This window comes from Chaetodon auriga, chromosome 12 (assembly GCF_051107435.1).
Source record: "Chaetodon auriga isolate fChaAug3 chromosome 12, fChaAug3.hap1, whole genome shotgun sequence".
Lineage (NCBI taxonomy): Eukaryota > Metazoa > Chordata > Actinopteri > Chaetodontiformes > Chaetodontidae > Chaetodon > Chaetodon auriga.
This window is the reverse complement of record NC_135085.1, coordinates 21,339,362-21,364,534: the sequence shown is the minus strand read 5'-3', so window position 1 is coordinate 21,364,534 and position 25,173 is coordinate 21,339,362. Positions and strand designations below refer to the sequence as shown.

The window sequence follows — 25,173 nt, the reverse complement described above, 5'->3', positions numbered from 1 at the left end:
TAGTGGGGAACACAAAATGAATTCTGTCTGCAGCACTTCAGTTAAAACAAACAGAGGCTGACCTCAATTAAGGTTTTTACATCCCGGCTGTCCCAAATCCACCTCCAGAATGGCTTCACTGCAGAGCTAAGAGCGATGCTAAATTACCAGGATCACTCTTATTATTTGCGCTGTAATGTTTCCTATACATTATGACATCACTGCACTTTTTTCAGGTCTTACCTGATAGAGAATATTGTGTGTTTGGGATTTAAAAATATAATCAGAAAAGGTAAAGAGGAATCAAGTAAAGCAGTTTTTTGAAAGATATCTAAAAGGTAGACACGCTTTGGCAGTCCACCTTAGGTCGGTTTCTACAGTGAAGACACTCATTGGCTTATCAAAGGTAATAAGAAAAAAACAAATAAACTGAGTTTACCTCTGCTCCACCTGCTTGATGGGGTCCACCAAGTCGATGGACTCCATGGTGATCTCGACTTTGCGGACGCTTCCAAAGAAATCTGTGATGAGGACGCTTCCTGGGTCCCTCAGAAAAAGGTCAGTACGGTGGCCCGGAGTGGACACACACTGACTCTTGGGACACACTTTGAACTGGGGAAGCAGACAAAACATAAGCAGTGTGTTAGACATAAGCAGCACAGAGGAACATCAGCCACACAGAGGCAAAGACGCTCTGCTCGCACTCAAAAAGCAAACCTTTAGCGTATGTAAATACTGTGAATATCTGCTCAAGGTGCTTTGGTTAAAAGTATTAATAACAAGGCGCAGGTCCCTTTCAGCAGGCGATGGGGAATTTAATACTCAGACAGTGTTTAAGAGTTTGTGTCTCCTACTTTTCGAGCCTCAGATAACGAGCTGCAGCCAGCTGCATCAAACATGGCTCGAGCTGCAGTGGGAGGTGGTAAAATACGTGACAGTGTGTGGAGAGGATTAGAGGCATGGAGCCTGACATTTGTGCATGTCTTTGTCAATTACTGATCTTTTAGTGGCTGGTGTGTTACCACTTGCGGGTTAATCCTCTTAAGTGCGTGATTGATCAGTGTGTTGTCCGACTGGGTTCTCCGCTTGAAAAGAAAATAAAATCATTAAAACCGAGGTGAACGCTATCTCTAGCGGCCAAAAAGGACCTGAAAACCACCCGACTGGTGGAGGACATTTGTTGGGAAGGTGGAGGCAATTTCTGTTTCATCAAAAGGCAAGACTTGGCAGGCTGGATTTGAAAAAGAAAACTTGGTGGGCTCGTCGGGTATTGATCCATAGTATTGATCTTTAATTCCACAAAATAGCACAAGAACAAAGAGTCCATCTTCAAAACGGATAAGTTGAAAGAATGATAATCTTTAGTCACAGCGCATTGATTGAGCTCGGCCTGAGTGCCAGAGTGAGGCTTTGAAGCATTTTGATTGTAACTCCTGGAAAGGCAGGGTGGGTGGTGGGAATGAGGAGGGGTCCCCGGGGCCACTGGATCTCTGCAGGAGTGTCAGAGATGAAAAAGAAGGTGCTGCTGAGGTTGAGCCAAAGCCTGGAGCAGCATGTACCCACCATCACCCCCATCATGTGCCAAAGGCCAACAACCTTAACACAGTATCAGACATTCTGCTTCAAGTGCAGAGTCCTGTGAGTCCTCTGTGGCTTTCATCTGACTCCTTCAGGACCAGAGACCTCACAACACCGGACAGAGGAGGAGGGCAGTGCAGGACAGACTATAGGTACGAAAACCCAAGGCGAGTTTTGTAGCGAACAAGCTAAGCTCCTGCAAAGACTCAGTCCCACTCAAGACTGACTGACCCAACCCTGGAAAACCATTTTCAAGACTACACAATTAATCTATCACTAGAAGACACATAATTGTTCCTCACCAGGTCATTCATGTTGGTTTTGCTCGCAGGGTGGATGTCCTCCAGGAACTCCAGCAGGTAGAAGGTGTAACGGTCCATCAAATGGACTCCTATGGCCAAATCTGGCTGATGCTAGAAAGAGGAGGACAAAAATACAAGAAAACAAATATTCAATATTCAGCAGCACTTCATGAGCACGGGCGACTTTGGGATGCACAATGAGATACTGCCAGCACCGTGAACGACACAGTGGTTTTAATGCCTCGTGCTTTGCAGTCATGGGTTGAAGAATTGTGCTTCTTTTGTATTCAGAGACGGTGTCCGGATGAAATAAACAGCACCAGCAATAACTGCTGGGTAATAGACAACCTGTCTTCAAACTATGCCAGTTTCACCTCAGCCCTAAACAGTGCAGCAAAGTGTGTAATGACAGGTGACGTGGGTGTCACTCTGTAATGTGGAGAGGATACAGATGTCAAAAGCACATCAGGTCTCAGCTTCAGTCTTGCAGGATCTGTGCACTAAGTTAGAAGTGTTTACGATGAGCTATAGCAGTGATTTACTGAGATCGAATCCCAAAATATTCAGATGATTAAACATAAGTCATGATTTTTCTGAACAGCCAACACACTTTGACAGCTATACAGTAAATTAACATTTTGGCAGGCAGAAAGAAGCCCGAACTGTTTACTTACTCACTGGCACAGTGACAGACGCACCACTCAAAAAAAAAAAACAGTCATTTTTTAAACAATGGCCGCATTCCAAATCACTCCCTATTTACTCTATAGTGCACTGCATTCATTGTCCACCACTTTAATTGAGTGTCCAAAATGTGAGTGTGTAAATTTATCCACTGTGTAGTGCCCTTAAAAATTCCACAATGACAAGAGAAAAGCAGTGTGCAGAGCACGGACAATCCCACAGTGCAAAGTGCTGCATTTCAGAGCTGCAAATATTACAGTTGTGCACCCTAATGACGCAAAATGATCAATAAGTATCTGAATGAGTGAAGGAAGGAGCCAACATTTCAGACAGAAACAGACAAAATCTTTTCGTTTCTAGTGAGTCACTGCTGATTTACACGCTGATATGAAAACTGTTGCTCTGATAGCTTGCTAGCTATTTTTTAGTTCCATGAGTTGTTTCAAGATGCTCACACAGATGCCTTTTAATGTTTCCAGCTGAATCATTTATAATTTAGAGGCCTGTATGTTCACTTGATGGCTACATACATGGTGCTGTGCTAAAAGACTGAGGCTGGAGCTACATGTCGAAGGCACAGAGTTAGCATCCTCACAGCTGATGTCATTTGAGAACGTTACCCAACGCCATCTTGGGTAACGCCGAATGGGGTTGCCTACATGTCAACGTCCCCGAACCCAATGACGAGCAGGTTAAGGAAACTTTGGACACTTCACGTTTGGAGGAGAATTTGCATCGTGGGGGTAAAACATACGAACACTGTGCGATCAAACCACACAGAGCGACGATTGATGAAGGCAGGCGACTCACCGACAGGGAGTCCTCTCCAACTTGACTGCTGGCCAAAGCCATGAGGTTTGGAGAGTAGAACCTCTCGTACATGGAGGCGCCCTGACAGGTGTCAATGATGAAGAGCAGCTCATTGTATCTGCAGAGACACACACACACACAGAATCATACACATTCTCAAACAAACTGATGAGAGAACACGCAGCTGGCACAGCTCTCGTCCATTTGTTCCTATAAAACCTGCCATCACACAAATCCTTTAACCATCTCTCATACTGCAGTTGCCATGGCGACCAAGAACAGCTTCATTCAGTCTCTCTAACACACACACACACACACACACACACACACACACACACACACACACACACACACACACACACACACACACACACACACACAGAGAGAGAGTCTCTCCCTCCCTCTGATGAAGAGAAATTTCACTTTGATTTCTGTCTCCCGTTTAGGCAAACACGGTAACACTTTTCTATCCAGTTGTCGGGATTGAGGTGATTCGGGGACGATGGAGGGAGGTGGCCGAATCTCTATGGTGACTGTAATGTGGCAGTTCAAGCCTGCAATTATCACATCAGCATCAAAGCTGGCGTCACTAAGCTTTTATCTAGCAGCCTGGGGTAGCTGACTGTAACCCAGACGCTCTCCATTGACAGGTTTGGAGGACAACAGAGGCGCTGGTAGCACAGAGTCATTTTTGCTCATTTAGTGTCTCGTGATTCACAAATGAAACACTGCAAAAAGCAGCAGAATCCACTTATGACAGAGGTCACGTTCATATGTATGACAGCGGTCTCCCTGCTGTTTGGTTTGGTTGTTGGAACAAGTCACAGAACTGGACAGAATTCTGTTAAAATTACATTTTTCTATCAACAATGGATCAAATCATTGTGTAATTTCAGAGGGTTCCTTCATAGTGAGGAACCCACACAGAATTCTTCCCAGATTCTGTCGCTCCTCTCAGCTCTATGAGCATTTCAGGGTCTCTCAGCTCCTAGTTTTTTGTTTCACAGTTGGCATGTTTACTGTTTGGTCACCTCTGACTGGCTTTGTTTCCAGCCATGTTATTCATGTGTAACACAACATGCAAACTAAGGCAAAAATACGCCTTGACGCTGAGTCACTTCCCCCGTGGCATCACTGCTGGGTGTTCAGAGATCCCCAAAAGCTTTTTTTTTTTCACTGACCTCCTCTGGTTGAAACTGTGATTTCGAGTTGTGCTTTGTTGCACTGCGTAGCCAAATGCTGGATGTAACCAAAGACAATATTTTTGCACTGGTTTGCTCTTTAAAACTCCTCCTCTTCGTGTTGGAGATGAGAGAAACACTGTGTGCTCATACACTGGGTGCTGTTTGAGGGCTATTAGAAGTCTGTGCCACCAACACAGTGTATAGTTTAATTCCCTGAAGCACTACATCACACCAACAGCCAATCCAGAGAAGCTCTGCCAGAAGATGTTCATATTTGGTTGCTAAGTTTCATGCCATTGAATGTTTGTCGACATGCTGCACAGCTAATTGGCCCTCAGGGGGCCAAGAAGTAAAGTGGACGTGCAGTAGGAAAAAAAAAAAAGGCAGTATTTGATGTGAAGCCCTTTTCCATCTTATTTCTGTTATTTCCCAGTTTATTTACCTTCTTTTCTGCCACATCTGCTCAAAAGCGTCAGCCAGTTCCACATTACTAATCTCCTCAGAGTCCTGGAACTTTAGAAAGCCGTTCCCGCCGTGGCCTGTTAAACAAGCACATACTATCAATAATTCATTAATCTCTGTAAAAATGTGATATAGAATGGAAAATAACAGGATCAAACATGAAAAGGGCTCGCAGCTGTACACACTCTGTGGGAGAAATGACAGACTGTGACTACATTCAGATAAAGGAGATAAAGAAAAGGCACTCTTTCAACTACGTATCTTTATAATAACACAGCAGGGGTGTAAAAACACACATGACAAGACGTGATATCGAGCAATTATTGTGAATATTCAGCAGATGAATTTACAGCTTCCTCTTTGTGGTAGCCGTTTTTTTTAGCCTTTAGCATTTCCATTGTGGTGAATAATAACAATAATATAAACAATGCTGTACTAAGTAATATTTGAATGTTTTGAGCCGCTTTTTCCTCATTCTTACACAGGACTAACCAAACACAGACGACCTCCAGGGCTAAGACACTACACTTCAAATGCAGATGCAAGCAGCAAAATCGACAGACTAGATGCATCAAGATCTGAGTGGTTTGGAAACCTTCCTATGATCTTGTTCTCCTATAACGTATAACTGAGAGCCATAAGGAGCACGTTTGTTGGAAATCATTCTGGGAAACATAAACAGTCTTTCACTGAAGCAGAGGTGTGGACGCTGCAGGAAAGTAGGGACAGAAAATAAATGCTCCAATCATAAAATAGCTCCTAGCAGAGACTAATTAAAGAGAAAAATTAAGAGAGGAAGTGGAGTACTTTATTTGGAGTAACAGTTTGTGTATTACTTTGAGCAAATAAGTAACTACAGCAGGAGTTGGTGTTGGGGTGGAGGGGGCGTAGAAGAAAACGTTAGGAGACAAAGCATGAGTTCATTCATTCATTTAAACGATACGGGAGACATGAAAGCAGAAAATGGTGCCAGTCGGACTGAATCACCAGTCAGCCTTCATCCTCCAGATGGATCGCACACGCTGGCAGACAAACTTATGTAATGAAAGCGACGGTGTCATTATTCTACAGTGCAATCAACATTTCCTTCTTAAAGCAAAAAAACTTGTCTAGTGGCGGTTTAATCACCTGTCAGGTATATGAGGATGTTGCTCCGGTCATCAGAGAGGAGGCGTTTGGAGCGCGGAGTGCTGGGCGGCAGCCTTCCAGTCAAAACACGCAGGAAGTTCTCCACCGTCACCTGAAACACCGAAAGGATAATAAATGGCACCGATTTCCAGAACCGAGCCTGTTATCTAAAGCGATAAATTACACACATTGAACACATTTCACAAACTAAAGTTGAGGGTGAGGTAACAGCTCAGCTTATCTATAATTAAACATCAAAAATCAATTACTCAAATTCTTTTCTTCTTTTTCTCCTCTTCAGCTCTACCAGCGTTTCTTGCGCATCATTACCGACTGACAGCAAACATGTGTTGGCAGTGCAGTGTTTATTCGTGTTTAACAGGGCAGGACAACGCAAAGCAAAGAATCAAAAACAAACAGAGATAAAGATGTGGATACACCCGCTCTGCAGTGGCATAAACAAAACACTTGGCCCTCCTCTATTTGAGAATGCACATGATATCAGGTCATTTCCTGCACAACGGTCAGAGCAAACACTGGATGAACAGCGTTGATCACAGTCGCCTCCAGTTTCCAACTACACCGGCACAATACCTGTCTACATATGTGATGTAATACAGTTTTTATAAAGCAGATGAAACACTGCGTAGGAGACCTCGACCAGTGCTGCGCTGTTAGCAAGATAAGCACGCTACACTTTTACTGAAAAATAAGATCATAAACAGATTTTAAAGAGATGAATTGAGCTGCTAAGGATGACAATTCTTGAACCGACCTCATATCCTCTGTAGTCCACCTCCACATCGTCACCGTACACATTCAGCTCCATGTTCTTGTGGCTGAACACTGTGGCAGGTTTGGGGTTTCTGTGGTTACAAGCCATGTCATCAGCCAGCATGAGCACTATGTGGCTGGACAAGGAGAAAATGAGAGAGACCATTCAAAATGATGCCTTTAGAAAATCAGTGAAATGCTGCTCTCGTGGTGTCAAACACATGTTCAGGGCTCTGTTATGAAGTTAAATACCTTCGGTGCAATAATGAGGTACATTACATTCATTTTGTTTTCGTCCAAGGTAATTTACACTGTTTCTCCCACATACACACACAGGGGGAGCAATGTGGGGGTTCGGTGTCTTGCTTAAGGCGACTTCAGTATGTGGACATGTGGATTAGAAAGTGATTGAACCACCAGGCATATAAGTAAATGGCCAACCCCTTATTATAATGTAAAACAATTAATGTGCAGAAAAACACGACCGCACCCAGATTTTGCCATAATGGTACTAGTGCAGACACTAACAATAAAAAAGCAATAACAAAGCTAATATCTTTTATGAGAAGCACCTGATTAGTGCTCTATTCACCTACATTCTATCCAGGGTGAAAAGGCCCCTGAAGCAGCCTTTAGTCCATCATGGCACACGAAAATATACCACATTAACTCAGACTAAATAACTTTATTTTAAGAGCTAACAGCTCCTGAAGGCTGGTAGATCAGCCTGAGTGTGACTCATTTCATTTCAGCTGAAAACATATTCGTACTTGTAGCTGAAGACGTCTTGTTTTTTTTGTCTTTTTATGTATTCACTGTACTTATTTATCAGCTCTATTGATACATCTACCTATCTATTAACTAATTTCTCTCTTCACACATGTCTGCACATTTCTCTAGTCACAGTTAGGTATATGTGAATATTCACTGCATGGAGAATCTAAACTGCCAAAATCCAAAATTGGCATGTTTATTGACATATTCATTTAATTTATTTATGTATTTTTGTCTTTGTTATTTTGGCAGCTTTGGCTTTCCATAAATCAGTTGTGGTAACCATGGCCAGTCAATATCTGATGGCTGAGAAAATGTTCAAATCTGGTCCCAAACGCCAACATCTCATAAATATACATTGTCCAATGCCTGGCTTTACCTCTACATTAAAACAAACACTGAATATCTAACATTGACACAATAAATGAGACATAACGAGGACAAACACTTCAACCTGTCAGGAATGCCCAGCCTCTTCACACTTCTGTAGACGGACAGAGTATTGGCCACATGACGGTAGTTGAACCAGAATCTGGATGTACACACCTGTGTATCAATCACAAATCATGCAAATGAGAAAAACCGGCTTAGCAGCACATGCATCTTCCTGCTGCTCTCATTAGAAAGTGAATTAGCACGTAACGTCACTCAGCCTCTTGCTAAGTTGTAGCATCAGTGAATACTCACCAGAACAGCCCAGTTGTTGGTATGGCCGCTGCTGAAGAACTGTCCTGCATTATCCTGAGAAGTAAGAGGAGCATAATTAATATTTTTAAATCTGGTTTCGGGTCGTACAAGCAGCCAGACTCTTCACCAAACAGCTAGCATGCTAGCACAGAGGGCTAACATAGAAACGGCATTTCACTTAAAATTCCACATTCAAAAATGGCGGCATGTTCATGGCGGAACATTTAAGTGAAAGTACCCACTCACCTCGATGTTAATGCTGTTCGCTAACAAATATGTGGAAAACAAGCTCAATAAAGCGAGTATTTTCATTGTGCAGCTCTGCTAGCTGTGTGCAACAAGGAAGTGAAAACCGCTGGCTCCGCCCAGCAAGTGCTTCCGGATGGAGATATTTCAAAATAAAAGCTTCGGAAAGTGGATGGAATTTAAAAAAAAAAAAAAAACATCCATTTTTAACTAGTAAAACAGGGAATATGAAGGTCTCAGTAAGCTGCTGTACCACAGGGTTATATGCCAAGACATTATAAGGCCAATAAGATAAATCTCTGCATAGTCAGTTTGTCCTTTTCGTGATCAATTATTCATTATTTTCTAACTTAAAATAAAATGGGTCAGGGGAATATTTAATTGGTTGTGCCAATTAAAAATACATAACAGATACACATAGCAGTATATGCAAAACACAAACACGCTGAATACATGGTAGTTGTAAGTTAAAAAATTAAAAATAAGTACATAAAATTGCAAAACTCTGTTAATCACGTCAGAGGATGATTATTGTACATGGTAGTTGTAAGTTAAAAAATTTAAAATAAGTACATAAAATTGCAAAACTCTGTTAATCACGTCAGAGGATGATTATTGTACAAAAGCAGAAAATTTTATTTGATCTCATCCACACACCCATACAGCCATATATGCTTATGTACTTGTATAATATAAATTATTTGTCACTATCATTGCACTGAATATAAACGAAAGCCAAAATAAAAACTATGTTGTGTTTTGTGGCCTGAAATGTGAATTTTTTGTGGAAGATGTTGAAAATATTAAGCATATTAAACATGTTATAATTAACTTAATATTGGTGAATTAGTGGTCATTAGATTACAAGTAGAAGCTCTACGTTTTTCAGATGATGCAGGCGACCGTGACTTTTTCTTGCATGTTCCATTGTGGTATTACAGTGATGTTTGCTTTGTGTTGCGGCTTCTTTGAGTGGTTTTGCATTATGTGACAATTCATTTCTAAGCAAGACTGTGGGGGTTACAGTGCACAGTTGACTGCATGTCTAATTCAGAAACACATCATTTGGTTCTATATGGCTGATATACTGATGAGAGAAGAAAGCAGATAAGACATAAAATGATGCTGATAGCTTAATATTCCCTTCAGCTAATTTGCCAGAGCCTTCATAAAGAGAAGTGACATTAATGTGACAGGCGGCACATGTCAAAATGCATGTCATGTTACTGGGGAAGTCAGCAAGTGTCTGCAAGCCCTGCAGTAAGGTGAAGCTATGAAAAAAACATATGCCTCATGCAGTTCTAATGTAATATTACAGCACAAGGGTCTGGTGGAAAAGCAGCACCAAAATCAGTTTTGACACACCACAGGCCGCCTTTACAGGTATGCCAAGCATTTAATCCTCCTGACAGCTCCTTCTGCTGCTGTTTGACCTGCAGCATCACTCTCTTTTCCTGCACTGTGCTCATCATAGTAATGCCCTCCTCCAAGCGCATCACATTAGCAGATGAAAATAGCACGGATAGCGCTCCCACAAAACATCTCATGTCGCATAAATCTAATCATTTTTCCATTTTCAATTCATAAATTAGCATTTTACTGTCAGACTGCTTTGCCCTCAGCTGTGACTGATTGTTGGTCACGCATGACGATGTTATTCAGATGGACTGATCTTCGCTTTCTAACAGTGATGTCACTGAACTAATCTAAAATTGTTCTGTGATATAACCAATAAGGAGACTTAAAGTCAGCTGTCCAGTTGTCAAGAGGATTAGGGGCCTATAAGGATCAAATCCTATGGGACACACCAGGATATCAAACTGGCCTGTTCCTGTGTTGCTTAAAAAAGCCTAAATCACGTGACCAGTGGAACTCAACTTTTGAACCGTTTGTTTCCATGCTTAACCCAGACTAAAGATATACAAGTAAGTTATGCAAGTTAAGTGCTGACCTGCAGCCAAACATATGCATCCAGCTATATTTGGCTGCACTACCAGGTTTCATTGATTGATTAAGTTTGTATCAGTCTGTGATGCAGTAAATCGTGTATTTTGGGTTGCTCATGCTTCGGTTGGTTTTTAAGTTTTATTCTATGACCAAACTTCTTAATGTTGAAGGTATTGGTTTTGGGAATAGTCGATTGAAAAAAAGGAATAAAAAGTAAGAACAGGAAGTGAGACGTGGTTGAAAGATTTGGAAACGTAGAGGAAGCGAGAGCCTTTGTTGTCTTTTCATTTGATATGCTTTTCTGAAAACCCGAAACAAAATACACCCAATCGCTCCATTGGAGTAAAACCACATACAGAGGATCATAACTCACATATTCAGGGGGAAAAAATCGATTCTGTGAGTTGTCAATGAAGCATCATCACCAAGTTTCCAGGCTGCCTGTGAGCGGGTGAAAACGCCAAGCAGAGGAGGTGCGTGCGTTTTTTGGCACAGCGCGCAACCTCTGTGCCCACGTCAAGGCACACATGGTGCGTGCCGGACGCGGAGCGCGGTAGGAGGGAAGACGGACGGACCACGCATCCGCATCACCGTCAAGGGTAGAGAGGTGGCATCGCCTGCAGGAATCCAGTTGGAAAGTATACACACGAGGCGAAAATGCGCTGAGGGGAAACCGCCTGGAGCTCGGTCGTTCACCAAAGATTACTTTAAGGCACTGAGACATCTGAAGGAGAAGAAAAAACCCGCTCCGGACAAGTTGTGATTTCAGAGGAAATCCGACTGGAGATGAATACTAACGATGCCAAGGAGTATCTCGCGCGGCGGGAGATACCTCAACTATTTGAGGTGAGAGGTGTGGGGATGAAAATGATCGGGCTTTGTGCGGATTATGTGGTTTTTAACCTGAGATCTCAGCTGCGCTGTGCTGCGTTGCCTGCCGGCAAAGACCTCTTTATGATATGAAATACATCTTGTTACGGTTGATGGAGTGTGCGCGCATCTCTGGAAGCATAGTTCTCCATTAAAATAGCGGTTTAACGAGAAGGGAACCCCCAGTGATGAATCATTTGACAGACAGCTTCCTAAAACTGTGTTTTTATGGTTATATGCAATCATAATGAGTCCAACTGTAATTAAACGCAACGGACTGCCCTCCCTCCTTTGCATAATTTGCTTTTAATAGCCTATAAAGGTTAGTGTTCTCAGCATTGTTTCACCATGAGAAATGAAAATGAGTACCGTGACAGGACGAAGACGTTATTATTGCAGCAAAAAATCTGATTATACGACACTTAACTCAAGGAATAATAGTGGTTTTGTGTATGTGGTAGACAGACCCGACAATAGATTTCTACAAAGTATGAAAGGCTGTCAAAAAATTAACAATGCATGAAGTCTCTGCAGGAATAGCATTGTTCTATAAAAGCTGAAGCATGCTATAAAGTGCAATAAAGCCAACATGCACTCTCTATTAAACACCATAGACTTAATGTAGAGAAATATAACAATGAAGTATCATTCATGTTCCTGAGGGGATATTAAATTGGCTCATCCACTTAATTAGACTCAATCCCAAGTGCAGTGCAGCTAATGTATGCAAGCAATCACTGCGTGTTTATTTACAGCCTGTTCAAATTACAGTGAGCAGTGAAGTGACACACCATCACAGGGCGGTGTAATTTTACTGCTTACTCATAAAAGCGTATTCATTATCAATCAACTAAATAAGCACGTCAAATTGTTTTCAGCTGGGAGAGGCTTGGTGTTTTCATGCTGCTGCTGCTGCTGTTGCTGGTGGTGGTGGTGGGAGCTGTTAGTGAGGAGGGTGGAGATGAAGTAGGAAGTCCCAGAGGAAGGTATTGTTTTAAAGCATTCAGGGCGGAGGGGGGACAAATGTCACACAAATGTACGTTTGACTCGTGTTTTAGCCTGGGGTTCCTCCTCACATTCATCACGTTTGGTCGGCTTTCTTTCCTCAGCGATAACAGGTCATCAGGGGTCTGTGTTTATTTGCCAGGCTGAGTCCAATTTCATGGGCATCTGACAAAATGAGATGTTTTGTTCCCCCGGTGGAGCCGAGCCAAGGCAACCAGATCTGCACTTCAGAACTTCTGCTCATTAAGACGAGCCGTTCACCGCCGCCACACAGTCACAGAGCAGCACATCATAACAAAGATGTAGTGATGCCAGAACAAACACCTCCTCCCTCTTCTCCCTCTGTACCTTATCACATCCTCCTCCATTGTTTTCTCCAGAGCCTGCTGACAGGCTTGATGTACTACCGGCCTGACGACCCCATCGACTACTTGGAGGGCTGTCTGAAGAAAGCCAGGGAGCTCGGGGGACCAGACAAGGTGCGGTGGGACACCTTCGTGGGCCAGGAGAAGAAGTCCCTGCCCCCTCTCAACGGCGGCCAATCACGCAGGTCCCTCTTCAGAAATGGTGAGCAGTGAGTGCTGATTGTACAGTAAAGAGTGTCGAAATAATCAGTCAATCAATTAGTTCATGGGCAGAAACGTCTGACAAGCAATTAAAACTTATGTTTCAAGAAAAAAAGACAAATCTTAACTTGTTCTACAGACATAATTCTACACCATGAAACTCTTTTATCCTGTTATGGTCTGCTTGGAGCACTTGACTTCTTCTGTCCATCTTCCTTTCCCACACAACCACAACCAGGCTGGCTCCCTGAACAGGAAAGGGTGTCGGCATTTGTACCGTACCCTCATGAGCCTCATGAGCATATATTGTTAAAACTGTACTTTTGGAAATATTAATAGCAGAAGACTTTTAGTTACTCTATCAGAATCCAGTGTGCAGATCCCGGCCTTGAACATACCTGCGCTGCCTTCACTGACTTGCAGATCTGATGGCAGCCTGTTAGCGTACAGTACAGACAGATGAACCTGTGCCGTTAATCATTCACACGGGGCCCAAAGGCTCTCCATTCATCAGTAACCGATGTGTCCAACCAGTGAGGGAAGTGCTGCACATGCAAAACTTGGTTTGAATTTGCAGCACAAAGTTGGCTTCAGCTATGGCTCTCTATGCTAATTTTTTTCCATTTACATTGTTTGATTAGGTCTGTTTTGGAGTTAAACATTCACGTCTTTGTTTGATGCGTCCATGTACACAGGAACTACCATGACAATGACATAGAGCAGTGTTACCGTACGTGTGCGTGAGTAGAAATTTGTTTGGCATGCAGGCATCTCACTCACACCCCACAGTCACGCAGGCATGAAGAGATCATTCATATAAAGGAGTAATCTTCTCAGTCAGGCAGCGTTTAGGACGGACGGCTTTGACAAATTCACATTCATCCCACTTCTCTTAATATACTGGTGAAGAAGCCTGAAAGCTGTGCCAGCTGCAGCGTTCAGCTGCTGGGAACTGCAGCCTAAGCAGGGATAGAGATTCCTGTGCCCCGCGATTCCCCTCTCGGCTGATAGCTGAAGCTCAAATCTGCCATGTTTCAAAACGTTTGCTGGAAGGGGATGCTGCTCTGGCTTCTGAAAGTACTCCTATCTGATTGACTGTTCTATGTGTTGGAGATGTTAAAAGGGGTAAAAGTAAACCTTTAGATTCAGGGTTTTGCTAAATTGTTCACATTAAATAGCATCTCTGTTCTCTTCAGATTCAACAGAACCTCCATCTCCATCTCTGGCACATGTGTTGTCATAGCTGAAATTGTGTGATCAATACCATCCTCAGCGCTGTAATTTATAATACAATGTAAAGAGATAATATTGGTTCTACATGTAAATTACATCAGTTGTGCTTCTGCGTGCAGTGATGATTTCTATCTTTGGTGTGTTAAAATCAATGCTGTGATCACCAGTGACAGCAGTATAATTATCAAACTCCATGAAGCATTGAATTCATCGCTGTCACATGAATTCACTGTCTGATTGTTGAAACAGGAGTTTTTTATCGCTTTGATAAAGATAATTTTTCATCAATTCTCTAAAGAAAAGCAGACAGATTGGTTCTAATTGAAACCTGCATGTGTGTGGGTGTGTGTGTGTGTGTGAGACAGTGTTGCCCGACAGTCCAAATTTCCCCTACAGACGATACGACCGCCTCCCCCCCATCAGCCAGTTTTCCATCGAGAGCGACTCGGACCTGTCGGAGACGGCGGAGCTCATAGAGGAGTACGAGGTGTTTGATCCATCCAGACCGCGACCCAAAGTCATCCTCGTCATCGGTAACGGACCACACGTGAACACAAACATGAAAACCATGAAAGTGAAAAGAATGACACAGTTCAGATGTTTTAAAGCGCTCACCTGGATTCCTGCTGACTCATGTTTTACCTGAGATAAGACAAAGCAGTAAAGATGCTCCTGTGTGTGTTAACATGCTGAAACACTCCCACCAGCGTCCCTTTAATTCTTCTGATGAGAGCTTTATCCCTTTATATAAACGGGTCACAAACATAGAAAGCCGAAGTTTATATTTGCCTCCCTGATGATCTAAAAATAAATGGCCTGGATGGGAATCTACAAGTCGGGGAGCGTACGTGTGTGTGCATGTGCACCCACACAGTGTGGCTTTCCTGGTATCTCGAACGTAGCCCCGCCTGTCTGCGGGTATCAGTGAGGGAGATCTTGTTGCATGTCACTCAGTGTGTTAGACACTCACGCTCTCCTAATCTGATTTCCTTGATGGGCCTGCATTAACCTGTCAAATACATTCATTAATCTCATAAATTAAGCGTGACAGCTGCACAAAAAGAGTGATGACACTGGTTGAGCTGGACCGAAAAAAGCTGCTATTTATAAACCCTCTTTAAAATACTTTGTTTAAGGTTTCCATGTTGGTTAAGAGCCCTTAAAAACCCTCTGACAGCCTTCTCCTACAGCATGTTTTGCTTCTTTTTGAGTACCTGGGATGTTCACATCGTCTATAGTGTGGATGATAGTTATTTGTCCTCGCAGCACAAAGCCAGTTCCTATCTCGCCTTTGTGAGCACATTGTGCCCTATTTTAAAGGAAAAAACAGGATGGCAGCAGCTGTCGTCTCTTCGGAGGATCGAGGCGAATGTTTTGTCTGTCAGTTCTGCAGAGAGAGACAGACTGACAAAGACGTGTGTGGTCAGGAGGTTTGGAGAGGGCTGGGTTGAACATTACGAAATACTCAGATGTGCGTCTTCAGTTCCACTTTAACTATTTTAAAGAGCAATACTAAACAATAACAACACCTTTTGGACATTTTTGGAGAAAGAGAAAGAAGATAATCAATAGAGTTTTAGTTGCCTTTTTGTGCTTTTTTACAAAAAACAACAAAACAACCAGGAATAATAACCTGAGCCTCTAAAGGCCTCAGTATGCTTCAAAGGAACTGGATCGTATGATGTGTCATCCGACCACAGCAGGGGCAAAAATCCTGCTGCCACAGAAAGGAGCATGATGTGATGAATCATCCAAACAGGGATGGAGCTGCACACTTTTGTACAGTCTCTGCTCAAACTCATTTATTGTGCTGCACATGAAAAAAGAGGGAGAAACCAGGCCTAAGCTCACACCTCTGCTCACCTGGCTTACTGCTGCGTGAAGTGGACAAAAGCGAACACAGCGTCTGACGTTGGGAGGGGGTTTCAGACAGGTTAGATGAGGGTCGGGAGGATATGACAAGCACTGTCTTTGAAGCATACCGAAGCTTTAATTCAAAATGTAAACACCTGACTGAAACCCGTCCTTTTCCTGATTATCAACCCAAACTAAAGATGAACGCGGACACTGAGTGCCTGTTGGATTCATACATTTAAGGACACGTTCCAGTAACGCTGTTCTCCACGTCCCTGGAAAAAAACCTTTCTGACAGTAAACTAATGATGGAATAAATTGCCGCGCAGCTTCTTCTCTGACTAATTTCAATTCACTCTGACCTGACTTTGAACCAGGAGCAATTAGGGAGTGTTTGACATTCCTATGGTAACAGTAGCATCTTTGAGGTCATGTCAGGAGGCACAGCAAAGCAGCATTTAGGTTTTCAGGAGGCTTTTAAAGGCACTTATACATACCTAATACATCACTAATGACTGGATCCATTCAAATATATCAACTTTATATGTCTTGACCCTTGAACTTTTTACTTTGGGAGCAATGCTGATCATTTTCTGGGTGAAATTCTTTCGAACTAAGATGCTACAAGGTTCTAACAAAGGTTAACATGACCTCCGTTCACAACGATGATGACCAAATACACAGCATCAAGCGAAGCGCTGTCTTCTCCTCTTGTCGCTCCTCTGCACATCGTCTATAAAGAAAGAAAAAAGGAGAGGGTTTCTTGGCAAATGTGGGAGGTTCTTATGTACCTGTTTCTGTCATCTGTCCCCCACATGCCCTGCTCCCCCACATATACTCGCAAAACACACACAAGCATTAACACACAGTCACGCAGAGAGACACACAATCACAAAAATGTGCAAACACAAGCAGCCATGCACGCACAAAGTCTCACATAGTCTGGGTTTCGATCACTACAACACACATGCGCCTACGCCAACACACCCACACACATAATGTTTCACACTCACACAGACACATTTCACACACACGACAAAATCTCTCCCAAAACATCAACAGCTCTCCCTCTGTGCCTAGGTGGCCCTGGCAGCGGCAAAGGAACACAGTGCCTGAAGATTGCCGAGCGCTACGGCTTCCAGTACGTGTCCGTGGGCGAGCTGCTGAGGAAGAAGATGATCCACAACGCCACCAGCAACAGAAAGTGGAGCCTGATTGCTAAAATCATCACCAATGGAGAGCTGGCACCACAGGTAGCAGAGGAACAGAGAGGGGGAGACGGGGAGGGAGTGTGTGTGTGTGTGTGTGTGTGTGTGTGTGTGTGTGTGTGAGGGGGCGGGTGTGTGTGGGTGTAACAGGGAGAATACTGGAGGAAAGATGGGCGCCGAGTGTGTCCAGTCACTTGCAGGTCATTATCACAGTGTGAATGTAACAAGGGACTAATTATCAGCATCCAAAATCACACGCGTGCTGGAGAGAGGAATGCTTATCCGTCTTATTAGCATCCTCCTCTGCAAGATAATGACTCTGCTCGGGAAGAGAATGGGCACAGACTGCCCGCGGTTGTTTTTGCTCCATTCATTCAAACAGTGGAGGAAAATGCATACGATGCCTTTACACTTCCCAGTTCAAAATGTTCAAGACATTAAGATTACAACCCTGAACCCTGAAAAACACAAAGCAGTCATTCGCAAACAAACTGACAAAGTGTTCCTGAGCCTGAGTATTAATCTCCTTTATCCAATCATGTGTTCACAAAGTGGTGAACCTCACTCCATCCTCGCTTGTGAACGACTGAGCCTTTCCAGGACGCACCTTTCATACCCAATCATGATGCTATCACCTGTTACCAATGAGCCTGTTTACCTGTGGAATGTTCCAAACAGGTGTTTTTGGAGCGTTCCACATCTTTCACAGTCTTTAGCTGCTCCTGTCCCAACGTGTTTGATACGTGTTGCTGCATCAAATTCAGAATAAGCTGATATTCAATGCATCAATGAAGCTGATGAGATAAAACGTTAAATATATCGTCTTTGTGCTGGTTTCAATCTTTTCAACCCAAGTCCATTAAGTAGACATCACATTTACTCTGCATTGCTGCTCATTATTTTCTATTTTTTCAGCAGCCTCAGGTGTCTTTTGGATGAGCATATAGTCCCTCACAATTGACCATCTGTTGTCACGTGACCATATTTCCATACTTACATAATGTGATTATCAATGGTGCTGCCAAGGGGTGGCACTGCCAGACACCAGCCGAGTGTTTAGCTTTATCTGTATAGTACTTTTCAGAGTAGAGTTAGAAATTGCTTCACAGGACAACAGAGGAAAAACAATCCAACTAATCCATAAAGATGATCCAAGTTTCTAAAAGTAGGACTTAGCAGAGGTTTAGAGGAAATCACTAAGGTAGTGAGAGAAAGTTCAACAGGGAGGTCGCAGAGTTTGGGATCTCCAGTAGTTTTAAGTACAGACTGTTAGCGCAGACTTGTTGCAGGATCAATTATCGGTGCCATGTTCAGAAATGTATGCTGCAGCCAGGACATGTCAGGATCCAATCTAAAAGCCTCAGTAATCATATCGTATAAGTATAAATGATTTTGAATTGGCTTAAAGATGCAAAGCCACCAGTATTGTCCTTAATCCAATATTTTATGCATCCTTCTACCCATTCATCCTGCTCATAGTCACATTAAATAAAAGTCTTTGTAAGCCTCTTTTGGCTTTAGTTCAGTGCTTAGTTTTATAACACACTGTCACACGTAGCCCTGTGCAGACTAAAGAGTCTACTTTGCTACTTTGGTGAGTGGTTTAGTTTGCATAAGGCCCAAATAAACGAGGTCCTGATGCTGATAAATGCATCTATAAAGTGAGCGACCGATTCTGGTTGTCCGCATACATTTTGATCAAGGGTTGCCTTTACCGCCAACATGGGCGCCATGTTGCACCGGTGATGCAGCGAGGCACAAGCCTGTGACACGGGCACCGAGCGTCCACGTGCTTCATGGCTGGTGGCTCATAGCTCGAGTCCACTTCTGAATTACCTTCAGTAACTGCCAACCTCATCAATTATCATTCCTTCCTTGCATGTCTGGCACAACATCGCTGTTCTCCCTTCTGGCCGTTCACCAGATGTCAATCCAGGAACCAGTGAGATAACCAGCAAAGTAGGCCAAGCTGCAGACATATTAGTGACTTGTGGCTGGTAGACATTTCATTTCCAGCCATGATTAGTTTAGCAAATTATGAATTTGTGTCTTAATGATTCTGTATGTACTGATGAAAGGAGGAGGCAAAAGGCTCACAGGTATATGAGAACACTGTTAACAGCATTGTGTGTTTACATATTGCTTAATGATGTGTTGACTGACATTTATTCAGAGCTTGTTGATGCTGGAAGTTAGCTAGGCTCTACTTAACTAGGCTCTATCCAAAGCCAAAAAAAATCCACCTCCTGACACCCTTTGCTTTCTAATCGAGAACACAAATACTTGTATTTTGCAAAAAAAAAAAATTGCCAACCTATTCCTTTAAAGACTCATTTCTTTAATATAAACATTTTATCTCTGTAAGTAGGCTGGAAAAAAATGTCATCCATGCGTTTGTCCTTGTAGCCTGAAGTACTGTCACTGTGCTCAGCTGTGACGCCCCTTCAATGCTGCAGATGATTCAAAATGCAGCAAACGCACAGCATCTCTTCAGCGACTCTCCGCCAACAAGCACATCCTCTTGAAGTTCTTGCTGTTTGCCTATAACTCACTGCAGGGTCATGTGACTCAGTAGCCTATATTTCTGAACCTCGGCTCTCTCAGAAGTCCCACAGGTCTCCTCACAAGAGGATCTTGGATGTCTGACAGTCTGGTCTAAGATTAAAGTCTGGTAGCACAGACTGATGCTTTCATGTCCTCAGACTGGGGAAAAATCTTCATGTTAAGACGGTTCAGCAGGATGCAGAGAAAAATCAGCTGAGGACCCACTTATAGTATGTGAGTTATTGACTTTTTGCACTTGCTGACCATTTTTTTTCTATAAGGAAAAGCACAGCGTAACAAAACCTGTGTACTTCTTCCATGCTACATACTAAAAGTACATGAACTGTAATATGCTCTATACACAGTTCTCACAGCAGCAGTTAGTGTACCAGAAGTTGGTGCACTCTATCATTTAGCAGCAACAGGAAATATAATTGGAGTGCCCAGCGTATGTTTTGCCAATTAAACTTAGACTTGTTGTTTTCTATTCCCACACTGTTTTGCCAGCATCAGCACATGAAAATCTCAGGTGGGCCGTTTACTTTTCCAGAGCGACCTCACTTAAAAACTCATGACAGTTCATTATAAGCTTGGAACCAGCAGCTGACAAAACTCAAGGCTCACTTCCTGACTGGTTTCAGGAAGGGGGAAGTTGTCTTTTTCAGCAGATTTTTCCAACAATTAGCTTTTTTTGTTTGTTTGTTTGTTTACAAGATATTTCACCACCATCTGCTATTTGCGTTAGTTTTTTAACCCAACGTGAAGAAGAATCATCGAGGCGTTCAGAATAATGGAGACCTCGAACATCTGCAGTTCAGCGATGCATTGTTGCTTCGACACAAAATCTGCCTTGAAGCTGTTTGTGTCGTGAAACTGGGACACCGCTCAGGTTTTGTGTTCTAGGTAAAAAATGTGACATTTAGTTCTTTTGGTTGACGTGGCAGAGTTACGGCTGCTCCACACAGGCGGTGCTTCAGCTGTGTTTTTCAGTCATCTGTCACGTCTGTCATCTGATATAATTAAAACCACTGGTTTGCGTACAAACTGATATATGGTTCTGCTAACATTTTAATAAACGGAATGAGATCTAACAGGATGTGGGTGTTTCTGTGGCGAAAGCTGCTGGAAACTGTCCCACTTGACCGCAGTGTTTTGTCTCTGCCGCCTGCTGTCGTCTGCCTCGCAGGCGAAGCACAGTTCATCTCGAACGGCTCTGTCGTCTCTTTAGGGGTCAGAGATGATTGTTCGATGCCTGGCATTCCTGTGAGAGCTCAGCTCTGCATTGGATCAGTAGATTAGCTTCTCTCATTTTATCTTGCACCGATACATTAATCTGTTTGATGGACTGTAGATTAGATTTAATCTCTGCATCGTCTGTCGGCCCACTGCTCTTCTTCTGCGGGTGGGGGGGGTTATATACATCTGTGTTACTCAGCGATGGGCACGGATGTTATTTTTAGATCAGAGCATTGCTCACGTATCGCTGCCATATCGTATGATGCATTCTGCCTGGAGAAATACATTCGAACATGTTGACCTCCTCCAGCCACGAGGAAGTAATTGATGCTAAAAGATGATGGCACTTCCTGTCCTCAAGCGCAGTCCAAACAGTTGCTCTGCTGCATTCAGATATATTAAAGCACAATTGGATAAACAGATTACTTAGATTGTTGCTTTCCATTCACCTTATTTATGATTCTAAATCAGCCACTCATTCATTTTAGGGCATTTTAACTCATCTATAACCTTGATGAATCTATGTTGCAGCAAATCTCTTGCAGGAACAGCAAACTGTAACTATAGATACTATTATAAACTTTGCTTTATAATTTCAAGCTGAAATGTTCTGTCGCCCACACGGAGGACTGCCCCCATTGTTTTGTGTGAAGTGAAATGTGAGCTTGGAAAGCCAGAAATTCAAGCATCTGGCTAATTGTCGAACTATTTGTACTGATCAAAAATCCAATGAACTCCCTGTCGGTATTAATTGTTTGTTATCAAGCAGAAGAAATCTTGTTTATTGCTCTTTTGAGATTCACACGCAAACTGAGGAACTGGGTGATGATAATTATGTATCATGTTGCTTTCACTGTTTTCCAGGAGACAACAATAACTGAGATCAAGCAGAAGATCATGAAGTTCCCCGACGCTAATGGTATCGTCATAGATGGGTTCCCTCGAGACGTCGGACAGGCCCTGTCCTTTGAAGACCAGGTGAGTTTTTCATATGTTGCCCAGATGTAACACAATGTTCAACAGCACGGTGGAATAACGTGAGAGTAGACCACTGCTGGGCTTAGCTTCACCAAACATGCCAAACTGTCATGTGGAGTTTTTCTTTTGGCATCTGTACAAGCGTCAAAGGTTATTGCGTGATGTAGACACAGTGAATGTTCTTATCTGTACGTCCAGCACACACAAAGAGCCATTCAAGTGGCACCTGCTACAAACCAAATATGGAAATGAGCTGGTTACACACCACGCACTGGAGCCGCCATCTCTCAGTTTTAATAGCGTGAGATCTAAGGATGGCTTCATTTGCCCTGTGGTTTGAGTCACACCGCCAGAGTTTGATGTATTTGATATCAGATGCTGCTCAGCGTCTCGGGGTCACTGTCAGGGCATTCAGTCTCTTTTTACAAGTTTTAAATATTTAATCAGGTTTATAAATTTATCTGAAAAGTTTTTGAAATCATATTGAAACTAATTATAATGATACTTTTGCATGCATTTTGCATCAGTGTCAAACTGAAATTTGTTTCTCCTCACGTTTTGTGTAGGGAAATCAGTTAGTCATTAGAAAATAAACACGTCACATTTGTGGAAACTGTGGCTGTTAGTAACTGACATTTGAGAGCCGGCGTTGTTAGAGGACGCGCTGTCAACCTTCATAGTGTGAAAGTAGCTCTGTAGCCTCCAAGCGTTGATACATGACATTTTTGTCCCACAGAGCATCGGTTCTGTCCAGCTGCAATATAAGCTGTCTGTCCCTTTTCTACATTCAATGTTTGTGAGGTCCCGTCATGCTGGTCAGTTTGTATTCCACTTGGAATGTGGAAGCTAATTAGCCTAGCCTGCTAATGTCACACCTGCTCATCAGCAGCTCCTGCTCAGCTCAGTGTTCTGTTAGTCCCACATTATATGAACAAGATGGTCAAGCGAGCACTGGCCCTCTGTCACAGGTCCAATGTGGTGACGGCAAAATAACCAAACTCACAGCAGAGGGTCTGTAACCTCAAATCATGACGCGGAGAAAGATGCAAAGTGTTTGGATTGGGCAAAGGCGAACAATAAAATTCACACCCCCTGGAGAACACAAATACAGGGGTCGCTGATTTTTAATGTGGTTATTACAGTTTTGACCAAACAAGAGAACAACTCCTAACAAACACAGAGGATATACAGAAACCATGCACATAAACATGTGGCGAGTCAAGTCGGCCAACTTTGGGCTGCGGGCCCCACTTTGAGCAGTCCTGCCCCCAAAACATCCGCAAAGACCCCTGAGGTGTCCTGGACATAATGAGGAATAATGTATTTTCATTACAAATGAACTTATTTAACAAACTTTAACTTATGTGAACTTATTACAAGCAGAAAATGTTTGACTGTTATTGGTTCACTACTTCAGTTCTAAATCAGCAGCATACAGGACCCCTGTGGGCCCCTGAAGCAAAATTTCAGCAGCAGGCTCTGCAGCCTACAGTGGGTCCATTAAGAGTGTTTGACATTGAAGTGTTTCAGAGGCCTTATTTTCAAAGATGCTGGCCAGTGGTATTGGGGTAATGATTTGTTTCCCTTTTGACAGACAGTCTATATGACATTATGGATTAGGCATTTTATTTGAATCTGAAATATTGCTATAAACTAGACAGTGTGTTTGCAATGTCAGGTTGACCGTTTGGTCTCGTGCAGAGTGTAATATTTTATGTAAGCACTGACCTTGAGCTCACATTGTTCGTGCTCACAATACCGAGTGAAACACTGGTTTTCCATTTCGCTGCCCAGTCGCTGCTCAGTGTTCCTGAAATGTACCGGCCGTGACACATTGAGCAAAGACTCTGCACTTTGACTGGCACACTGGCTCACAGTCTTAAGCAATACTTGAAATATCTGGCAGCTGTCATTCTGGATGTTTTGATCAACTTCCTGAGGGTCAATGAGGTATCACCAGACAGCTGTGGAAGGCATGAAAAGGGGGCATTTTAAGTCATGAAACCAAGTAGAAGCATCAAAGTCAATATAAATTAGCCATGCAAGGACAATAAAATGATTTGCAGCTGTACAGACATTGACAACACAGAAGATGTATGATACAGTATGAATCGAACCCCTGAATGGGAATTTATCCTTTACAACTGAGTGGCCAATTGTGCGACACAATTGTCAGTTGCTTTTAGAAGGATTGATTCTCCTTATCACTTTTAAACTCACTTAACGTTTAGCAACTTTTAAATGAGCACTCAATGGCTTTTAGAGTGGTTGGCGAATGGGTTGGGGTGCATCTGAGTCAGTGCAGGTAAACCCTGACCTTTTAATCCGGTAATTTAAAATGCATTACAGGGAAGGAGGGACAAGGACGTCACAGTCTCAAGTTCTGTTTGGACAAGGTTAATACTGCAGGATTTTTCATGGCTCCAGAGTGACTAAAGTGATTGTTCCAGATGGTATTTCAGCTGTTGTGAAATAAAAGGGTTTGCCTTGTAATTCACAAGGATGTAGGGCAGGAAAAGCAAGTGACTGTGGTCAGAATGTATTATTAAAGATACATCATTTAGTTTGCTTAATATCACATTACTAATTAATGTGAGTGAAACAGTCTCTGCTGGATTTTGCTGCCTTTCTGTGTAATTATGGCACCAAATGATCAAATTAGTCATAATATTTCTCACTGAATTTGCCAAAATTAGTGTCGGTTTTGCCATAAATTGCTGCATTATTCAAGTAAATTGTGGAAGATAATAAGTTCCAGTGAGAGAAACTGACTGTAGAAAAGTAGGAATGACCTGTGGGCTGCAAAGCACTGAACTGGTGAATAGAGGATACTAGAGAATATTTAACCTGTATGTGTCCTTTTTTCTCTGAATTGAGTCTGTAAGGTAACCAGAGTGCTTCCTACTTTGCAGTGAGACACTGCCCTCAAGCTCCATAAATCAAATGCTTATTTCTAAACACTTACATCAGATATAGGTTCAGTTGAACTCACTTTAAAAGGGTTCAGTTGAAGATAGACGCCAGACAAATGATTCCTGAGAAGACAAAAAGTCCTCTCTATCCTCGTACAGCAGTTATTTGACCGTTGCTTGTAAACACGGTGTTGGTTTAAGATTTAGATTTA

General features: G+C 42.7%; 2 protein-coding genes across 2 annotated transcripts in view; one reads left to right on the top strand and one right to left on the bottom strand.

The window, feature by feature from the left end:
• The window catches only part of pigk (phosphatidylinositol glycan anchor biosynthesis, class K), a 28,798-nt gene extending 20,062 nt beyond the window's left edge, over positions 1-8,736 (bottom strand). Inside the window, exons 1-9 of the mRNA XM_076745708.1 lie at positions 8,609-8,736; positions 8,363-8,416; positions 8,130-8,221; positions 6,903-7,038; positions 6,128-6,239; positions 4,980-5,076; positions 3,354-3,471; positions 1,860-1,970; positions 419-591 (exon numbers count right to left, since the gene is read on the bottom strand). Coding sequence (XP_076601823.1) covers positions 419-591; positions 1,860-1,970; positions 3,354-3,471; positions 4,980-5,076; positions 6,128-6,239; positions 6,903-7,038; positions 8,130-8,221; positions 8,363-8,416; positions 8,609-8,674 — 959 coding nt within the window. The 5' untranslated portion in view covers positions 8,675-8,736. The remainder of the gene's footprint in view (positions 1-418; positions 592-1,859; positions 1,971-3,353; positions 3,472-4,979; positions 5,077-6,127; positions 6,240-6,902; positions 7,039-8,129; positions 8,222-8,362; positions 8,417-8,608) is intronic.
• A 2,052-nt stretch (positions 8,737-10,788) lies between these two features.
• The window catches only part of ak5 (adenylate kinase 5), a 65,358-nt gene continuing 50,973 nt past the window's right edge, over positions 10,789-25,173 (top strand). Inside the window, exons 1-5 of the mRNA XM_076744429.1 lie at positions 10,789-11,401; positions 12,811-12,997; positions 14,595-14,762; positions 17,164-17,336; positions 21,936-22,049. Of these exons, the coding sequence (XP_076600544.1) occupies positions 11,342-11,401; positions 12,811-12,997; positions 14,595-14,762; positions 17,164-17,336; positions 21,936-22,049 (702 nt within the window). The 5' untranslated portion in view covers positions 10,789-11,341. The remainder of the gene's footprint in view (positions 11,402-12,810; positions 12,998-14,594; positions 14,763-17,163; positions 17,337-21,935; positions 22,050-25,173) is intronic.